Source organism: Gobio gobio (assembly GCF_949357685.1).
Source record: "Gobio gobio genome assembly, chromosome: 9".
Taxonomy (NCBI): domain Eukaryota; kingdom Metazoa; phylum Chordata; class Actinopteri; order Cypriniformes; family Gobionidae; genus Gobio; species Gobio gobio.
The window spans coordinates 38,630,134-38,639,188 of NC_137115.1; the positions used below are offsets into that span (position 1 = coordinate 38,630,134).

At 37.0% G+C, this 9,055-nt stretch overlaps 1 protein-coding gene across 2 annotated transcripts; it reads left to right on the forward strand.

Moving 5' to 3' along the window:
• Positions 1 to 9,016, forward strand: meak7 (MTOR associated protein, eak-7 homolog). Of its 2 annotated transcripts, XM_079825179.1 has the most exons (8): positions 1 to 105; positions 297 to 459; positions 1,310 to 1,540; positions 4,375 to 4,519; positions 5,113 to 5,511; positions 7,732 to 7,850; positions 7,934 to 8,116; positions 8,205 to 9,016. In XM_079825179.1, the coding sequence occupies exons 1-8, from the start codon at positions 59 to 61 to the stop codon at positions 8,322 to 8,324; spliced, it is 1,407 nt and encodes a 468-aa protein (XP_079681305.1). In that variant the 5' UTR covers positions 1 to 58; the 3' UTR covers positions 8,325 to 9,016. The 2 variants fall into 2 exon arrangements, with proteins under 2 accessions (XP_079681305.1, XP_079681306.1); XM_079825180.1 differs by lacking the exon at positions 5,113 to 5,511 and having other exon boundaries at positions 21 to 105; positions 8,205 to 8,925.
• The last annotated feature ends 39 nt before the right edge of the window (positions 9,017 to 9,055 follow it).

Consider the following 9,055-nt stretch of genomic DNA (forward strand, 5'->3'; position numbering starts at 1 on the left):
GGTCCTCTGCGCGTGATTTGGCGCAGGAGAACCAGGAAATAGTTTTTCGTGTGTGTTTATGTGTTTACATCGTGAGTCGAAATGTCAAACTGAACCGCTGATCAGGTCTGGAAATCTCACTTCAGTTTTTCAGAACACAAGTCTGCACTGTATTTCAGAGTTTCCCTTGAGCACTTGTTTCTGTCGACAGCTGAAACTAAGCATGTATTTTATGAATGCATTTGTGCCCATGATATAGTCAGACAAAATTCCATGAATTACTTAGTTTAATTGTACATTCATTCATTTCCCTCCAGGGTGATGGGGAACACCGACAGTGTTATAGCGCAGAAACGACTGGCTCGTTTTTGTCCGGATGAAAGACCCGTTATAAAGGGGACATTTGACCGACTTCATGGAACTGGCTCCTCTGCCACGTCTGGAAAAACGGGGAAGGGTTTATCCATAGACACGCTGAAGGTAAGGTGAGCAGCTGTAACATAAGCATTAAAACTAGATCTATTATACTAAGAATTTGTATTTATTTATTATTTAATTAATTTTATTTTAATTGTGTGTGTGTGTGTGTGTGTGTGTGTGTGTGTGTGTGTGTGTGTGTGTGTGTGTGTGTGTGTGTGTGTGTGTGTGTGTGTGTGTGTGTGTGTACATAATTCTGTCATCATTTGCTCACCCTCAAGTTGAACAAACCTGTAAGAATTTCTTTCTTCTGCTGAACACAAAATAATATATTTTGAAGAATGTCCGTACTATGGAAGTCAATGGGGTCCATCAAATGTTTGGTTAACCGATATTCTTCAAAATGTATTCTTTTGTGTCCAGCAGAAGAAAGAAATTCATTACAGAAAGACGACAGAGGTTTCACTTTTGGATGAACTATCCCTTTAATTATTTTGTGTCCTGGTGTGATAAACATCACAAACCCTGTTATTATTGTTAACTAAAATATTTTCGTACTTAAAATAAAATAAATGTTAACTGAAATAAAATAAGATATACCTAAACTTATTTAAATTTTTAGCTAGTTGCCAACAATGCAAAGACAACATTTCTCATTTTCATTTATTTTAACTTGATGTACTTACTAATATATATATATATATATATATATATATATATATATATATATATATATATATATATATATATATATATATATATATATATATATATATATATATATATATATATATATATATATACTACATACTATATTAATATAACTTTGACTAAAATGGAAACAGAATATATTAAAATAAATAATGACAAATTAAGAATATTAAAAAAAACTTTTTATTTTTATTTGTTTCAGATGACAATGGGAAAGATGGCCTCAGAATCAATGATAAATAGAGTATTCCATGGCATACACAGCATTGATCCAGAAGTGCCACTGCCCCCTGGTGATGGGGTAAGTCGCGAGCAGTTGGTTATTTTCCTGGCAGATATTCTTAGAGGAACTGCGGAGGAACGTGCACCTTTGGTATTGGCAATGGCAGAGAGTGCAAAGGCTACTGCTACCACAGCTGAGCAGATCAGAGGTGTAAGTATCACCAAAATTATGTTTTAGTGTTTCGGTGTTATGTGTTACAGTTGTGGACAGAATTATTGGCCCCCTGGGTAAATATGAACAAAGAAGCCTATAAAAATACATCTGCATTGTTAATCCTTTTGATCTTTTACTTATAAAATTCACAAAATTCTAACCTTTCATTGAAGTAAAATAATTGAAAATTTGGGGGAAAATCTCTTTATTAAATAAAGTTTTTTCTCCAAAACACATTGAACATAATTATTGGCACCTTTTTATTCAATACTTTTTCAACCTCCTTTTGCCAAGATAACCACTCTGAGTCTTCTAATGCCTGATGAGTTTGGAGAACACCTGACAAGAGATCAGAGACCATCCTTCATACATAATCTCTCTAGATCAGTGGTGTCCAACCCTGCTCCTGGAGAGCTACCGTCCAGCAGATTTCAGTTCCAACCCTGCTCCAACACACCTGTCTGTAATTATCTATCACCCTGAACACCATGATTAGCTGGTTCAGGTGTGTTTGATTGAGGTTGGAGCTAAAATCTGCAGGGTGGTAGCTCTCCAGGACCAGGGTTGGACACCCCTGCTCTAGATCCTTCAGATTCCCAGATCCATGTTGGTGCTTCTTCTCTTCAGTTCACCCCACTCATTTTCTATAGGGTTCAGGTCAGGGAACTGGGACGGCCATGGGAGAAACTTCATTTTGTGCTCAGTGACACATTTTTGTGTTGGTTTTGATGTTTGTTTTGGATTGTTGTCCTGATGGAAAATAAAATTACAGCCCATTATAGGATTTCTAGCAGAGGCCGTCTTTTTTATCTGTTGGTATTTGTGCTAGAATTCATGATAGCATGTATCTGAACAAGATATCCAGGACCTCCAACAAAAAAATAGGCCCACAACATTAAAGATCCAGCAGTATATTTAACCGTGGACATGGGGTACTTTTTATCCCTTTTTGCACCAAACCCATCTGGCGGGTTTGCTGCTAAAAAGCTCTTTTTTTGTTTTTGTTTCATCTGACCATATCAGTCCCTTTTGAAGTCCCAGTCATGTGATGATGTAGGGGTTGGTTGATCATTTTCTTTAGTCTTTCTGACCCCAAGACTAATCTCTAATATCTAATCTCTGCAATTCTCCATCTGTGATCCTCGGAGAGACTTTGACCATTAGGACAATATAGACACACGCCCTCTTCCAGGCAGATTTGTAACATCTTTAGTTATTAATTATTGCCCTGATGATGGAAATGGGGATTTTCAATGCTTTAGCTATTTTCTTACAGCCACTTTCTTTTTTGTGACACTCAACAATCTTTTGCTGCAGAACTATATTCTTTGGTTTTACTCATTGTGATGGATGATTAAGGGAATTTGGCCTTGTGTTTTCTAATATTCATACTCCTGTGAAGTCATAGCTAGACAATATTATGTTCCTAGTCACCCTGGGGGGTATTCCAGAAAGCAAGGTTAACTTACCGCCACCTATACCTTGAACTCTCGGTTGATTAACCAAAACCTTGCTTAGTCGAGGTATGCTGGTTCCAAAAACTAGTCCAGGAGTAAGTTCAGAAAACTCCGAGTATGTTCCCTGTTAACACACAAGACATTCTCAACAGAGCAACGAATCGATGATTCACCATGGAAACAGACGCTAAAGAAAAAAACGCGCCTTTCTACTTCCTCTTCTTCTTTTGTTTAATGGCGATTTACATAAACATAGTGCACATCGCTATTTGGTGGTTGTGCAATACTTTTTTAAATCTCTTTGTTTAATAAGTAATCTTTATTCACTGAGAATAAGGAGTAAATTGTTTGTTTGATGCAAATAATTGAATGCAGATCCATGTGTGAGATGACAATAAAATAAATAATAAATATATTTGAATTGAATTAACATTTAAGCATGACCTTGTTAAAATTGCTTTAGAATTAATATATAATATTGTATATTATATAACTAACTATATAGCAAATTTGGTTATATTAATATAACTATATTAATGATATAACACACATCTGAATACCTCTTAAGCAAACTAACCCCGGAACATAACCTGCTCTGCTTTTTGGAACTGAAAGTTAAGGTTATCCGCTAACTTACTCTTAAACATACCAGTTATGTGTCATATAACCTGCTTTTTGGAATACCCCCCAGGTGTGCTAAAAATGTAAGTATTAATGGGAATATACAGAGATATTTTACAGATAAAAAAAATTCTAGGGGTGCCAATAATTGTGTCTGTGTTTTTGTGAAATAATGTGACACCCTTTAATTCTTTTACTTCAATGAAAGGTTAGATTTTTGTGAATTTTTTTAATGAAAGATCAAAAGGATAAGCAATGCAGATTTATTTTTATAGCCATCTATGATCATATTTACCAAGGGGGCTAATCATTCTGACCTCAACTGTATATACTATTATAGTATTTATTCATATTTGAATTTTATTTGTATATTTTCAGTTTTCACTTTAATTTTTGTTTGTTTTAGTTAATTTGTAATGTGTTTTTGTCATTTTTATTAGTTTTCCATATTGATGTATTTTTTATGTTATATATAGAAAATATCTATATAGTTTAATTAATTTTAGTAATTTAGTACATAAACTTTTCTTTTTATTTCATTTAGTTGGCAAGGCGCATTTCCAATTTATTTTATTTTTATGTTTTTTAGCTAATAGTTATTAAATAGTTATAATAGTAATTTTGTTTATTTTGGCTTAATTTCAGTAACCAAATTTGATTTCATTAACGCTGTTAAATATAGGCCTGAAAATATAAGATAAACCACTTTTAGTTTGCTAACCTTATTGCGGTTATTTAATGTTTATGAAATAGTTTGTGGAAGACCTGGTTTCAGCGACAGTTCAGACTCTAGCCCACAGGGGGCATCTGCGAGGTTGGCAACCAGAGCGCATGGCTGATGGCCATCAAGGGGTTAAACTGCTGGCAGAACATTTGACCTCTGAACTAAAATATTCAGGTTTGTATCTATATCACAGTAAATGCTGTTTTAGATTAAATCCAAATGAAAATGTATAAAGTGTATTTTTTTCTATTAATGTGAATGCGAATAATTTAAATAAGAGGTTATTTTAGTATTATTTATATACTATTACAGTATTTATTAATATTTAGAATTAACTTTTATATTTTATAATTTGTGCTTTTGTCATTTTTAATTGCTTTTGTTTTTGCTTAACACTTTGCAATAATTCCATTTGTTAACATTAGTTATCTACAATAGTTAACACGGACTAACAGTGAAAAATAATCCTACACTACAGCATTTATTAATCTTTTTATTAATCCATTTATTCATCTCAAAAGTTGTATCTCTTAGCATTATTTAATGGACCTGAGCTAACATGAACTAACAATGAACAGCTGTATTTTTATTAACTAACATTAACTAATGGGACCATATTGTAAAGTGTTACCTTGTTTTTTATATTTCTTTTTAGCTTTTTAAAAAAAAAAAAAAATGTCACTTTTATAATAACAACACTGTAACTAACAGATACAGTGCACAGCAAAATAATTATTTAATATAATTAGTCCTTATCGCTTCAATAGATCAAAACACATGTGACATTCCATGTCTGGAAGACTGGCTTTTCCGGATCCCAGCAATGGCCATGTTTTTGGAGCTCCTGATTGGTGAGGGGCTAGGAGTTGGGTTGCCCTCTCGTCCTCCCCCAACTTTGTTGCCCTCGTGTCGGTACGCTCCCTGGAGTGACCTCCGATGTCTCTTGAATCTACCTCTTCTGATGTTCCTGTCTCCTCTGCTGCCTGCGGGACACAGTGCCCCCTGGATGTTGTTATTTTCCACAAACATACACGGGGAAAGCTTCACCCGATTGGTGGGTAACTGCAAAAGTCGGGGTCCCACTGTCATATTGGCAAAAGACACTAAAGGCCATATCTTTGGAGGCTTTGCATCTCAAAGCTGGGAGGTCAAACCTCAGTTCCAGGGTGAGTTCGGAAAGAAGAAACCATATACAGTGTAATGCTATGCTGCGTAATTATGAGATGATAACCTGGGGTCGGAGCCGTTCATGTCCTCGGACTTGTAATTATTTGTTTCTATGGCAACACTATCGCCGCCAAAATGACTCTGCAGCAGTCAGGTAGTACATAGATCACGTGGTACACTCTTATAATAAAGTGTAAAAGTAGCCAAATTCTGTGGGAAAATTACATATTTTCAAACAGAGCCTGCTTAAACATCGCTATTTAGGGGTTCAAATGTGTAGCGCTGAAACCCTTTTGTAATTGTTATGCTGCGCTCACACCAAACGCAAATAGAGCGTCTGGAGCGAGTGATTTCCATGTTAAGTCAATGTAAAGGCCCGTTGATGAACGTCTGGAGGTCCTGCGGCGCAATAGACGCGTTTAGCGTGGCGCGGTAGACACGATTTCGCCTCACTCGTGCATCCAGTTCACGCAAATTGAGCGTCTTGCGCGATACGCGCGAGTGGTGCGTTTTGTGCATTCATGCTTTTTGAAGCGAATTCGCATTGACGCCCGAGTAGAAAAATCTGAACTTTAGCGTCAATTTGCGTTACGTTAACCAATCAGGAGCCTGCTTGCTGCTGTCACGTGGTGATAAACTAATGGCAAGTCAATAGCGGATGAGAAACCCTGCGTAATTTAAAAATACTACTGTTGTTGTGTAACACAATGTAGTTTTAAGACTTTTTCAGGCGAGAATGTACTTGTTTAAAGCTCAAATCTGTGGTTTATTTATAAAGAGATCGCCTATTGGAAAATTGTATCTGCCGTTTTCGTAGTTGTGAGATCCAGTCGATCAGCGGCGCTCAGCGCTCGTTAACTCCGGCGAAGAGCAGCCTTACCTCGGCTAGTCCTTCTGGCGTTTGCCGCTGGCTCTGATGTCTCTGTAGTTGTTAAACATGAGATATAATTAATCTTGTGTAGATCTAACGGGCGATCTTTGGTTTCACGAATCTCCAAGGATTAGCATTCTCCCATAAGTGGATCGGGCAGACTAAACTGTAAATTGTAGAGACTTGAAACTTTGTGGAATGGTAGTACCCACCCCGTCTACAATGTCACCAAGGCTCACCCCAATTGACCTGGTGGTGGCGCTACAGCGATCAAAAGTACAAAATGGCTCATAACTCCTAAACCGTTTGTCGCAGGCTCAGGTGTCTTATATAGTTGGAATCCAACAAACAAACTTTTTTTCGAAAAACCTACTTTAGCGAACTAACACTAGATTTTTCGCCTGGTTGGAAGAAAACAGTCCAGAAAGATTCTCTGGAGTCTGATTGTCAATAATTATACAAAAAGTCAATTTCGATTCACGTCCGCAACGGGACGCCAAAATGTTCGACACTTTTACTAAAACGGCTATCCCTTTTGAGCGGAAAGAGATAATTTCAGTCCGATTGACTTGAAAACTGGCATGCGGTGTCTTTGTCCAAGGTGCAATGAGTGTCTACGAGGACATTCGTGTATCTCGAAAAACACAGCCGACGTCGGCCAGTGAAGTTCGAGCGGCTGTTAGACCAGGTTAACGAACGCCAATTGGAACGAAACTTACTGGGTTTGTTTGACTTACGGCCCTAGAGGCCTGTAACATTTTTTAAAGAATTCAGCCTCCAGGAGCCACCAGCCATCGTGTTTTTCACGTGTGTAAAGGATTGTATATCACACGATTTTTCGCACATGCCCACAACATTCATATCATATGGTAGAACTCCTTATTCTCAGCAACTTTGCCTCTAGGACCACCGATGTCAATCGGATTGTTCGTTAAATATCAGAGATTATTTCAAAATCCTTCTATCGCGAACTAGACCTACATGTTTGGCTCAACCTCAATAACTGTTAAAAAGTTTTAAAACATATATTTCCTTAATACATTTCCTGTTTTGGCAGTAAATGGTCTTTCCCATCTATGATCCAGGTGGTTACAGGCTTGCTAAAAAAAACATTTCTACACGTGCTTACGTTTGATTAAAACTATATATATTAAAACAAAATAAAATGGTCCCATGATGGGAACCATTTAAGGTTCTATATAATAAGTCTGATTACAAAATTATAATTACGAATTCTACGGGGACATGATCGCTTACAATTGAAAATCTCGTAATTATGTAGTTCCGACATGGAGTGAACACACCTTTTATACATTACAATCAATGTTTTTTCTTCTTTTTGCTCTAGGCGATTCAAGGTGCTTCCTCTTCTCCGTTTCTCCCTACATGCGACTGTTCACCTGCACAGGCTATAACAGTCATTACATGTACTTGAACCAGGGCCAGCAGACCATGCCGAATGGCTTGGTGAGATTACTGTTAAACAGTGTTCAAGGCTTTACAAACACCATGAAGCAAAGCAAAACTACATAGTTACCTCATTTTTTTAGGGTATGGGTGGTCAGCATGGCTATTTCGGCTTGTGGTTAGACTTCGATTTTGGACATGGCCACAGCAGGGCTCGACCACAGTGCACCACATATGGCAGTCCCCAGCTCTCAGGAGACGAGGACTTCAAACTGGACACCGTGGAGGTGTGGGGCGTTGGGCAGCTGCCTGAAGAACAGGAACAGGTCTGTCATTTAATGTTGAATTTTGTAGTTTTTTTGGGGGGTTTGCGTTTTTGATATTGAAATGTTTGTTTCTGATGTTGACATTCAGGATGAGAAGAAGAAAAGCATACTGGATGCAGATCTTGAAGTACAGGCCATGATGGAAATGACAGGGAAGACCATGCACAGCCAAGGCCTCCGAGAACCTGAGGAGGATGAGGGACAGTGAGGAAGGAAAAAAAGAAGACAACATGGAGATCAAACCAGCAGTGTTTCTTTTGAGTGTTTGGTTTAGTTTGTATTTTTACACATATATAATGCAGAAGAAACCACACTGTTATGAACCACTTATTAAGGTGTTTTACTCTGTATGTTTTATGTGGATATGCAAAATCTAGGAGCTGGCTTCCTGCTTTCTGTGAAATATTAAAATGTGCGCACAAAGACGTTCTGATGTTATGCCGGAATACTGTTTAACACTGAGTATTGACAATGTGTGACAGAATTCTACATTTCTCATCAAATATCTGGACGTTATATGTTTGCAGTTTGTCTTGACTGATAAACGTAGTGTCTGTAAAATTCATTAAATTGAACATTTAAACACTTCGTTTGGTCCTGCCAAATTCATAAATGTAATTCTCAGAATGAAAACTTGACATTTTGTTTCCCCCATAATTTGGCACATCTTCTGGATTTTTCTTCTGAAGTTCAGTCCTTTGGTTAGATAAAGTGTAATTAACATTAAACTGTAACTTTGATAGATGCTGAGATCTACTTCCCAGCTTGCATCACTGTTAAATATGCAGATTACTGTTTATCGTTTGCTTAAACACGACTTGACATTTACATTCTAGGCCACGGATATTTTTCTAATTCGCATGTTTAAAGAAATAAACATGAGAATAAATAAAATCATTCAATAAATAAGTTGTTCATGAACATAAACCACTTCATAAG

Coding starts and splice junctions, on each gene's coding strand:
- meak7 (XM_079825179.1), top strand. CDS start 59: ATGTGTTTACATCGTGAGTCGAAATGTCAAACTGAACCGCTGATCAG. Junction 1,541..4,374: donor CAGCTGAGCAGATCAGAGGT/GTAAGTATCACC, acceptor TTTATGAAATAG/TTTGTGGAAGACCTGGTTTC. Junction 5,512..7,731: donor GGTCAAACCTCAGTTCCAGG/GTGAGTTCGGAA, acceptor TTTTTGCTCTAG/GCGATTCAAGGTGCTTCCTC.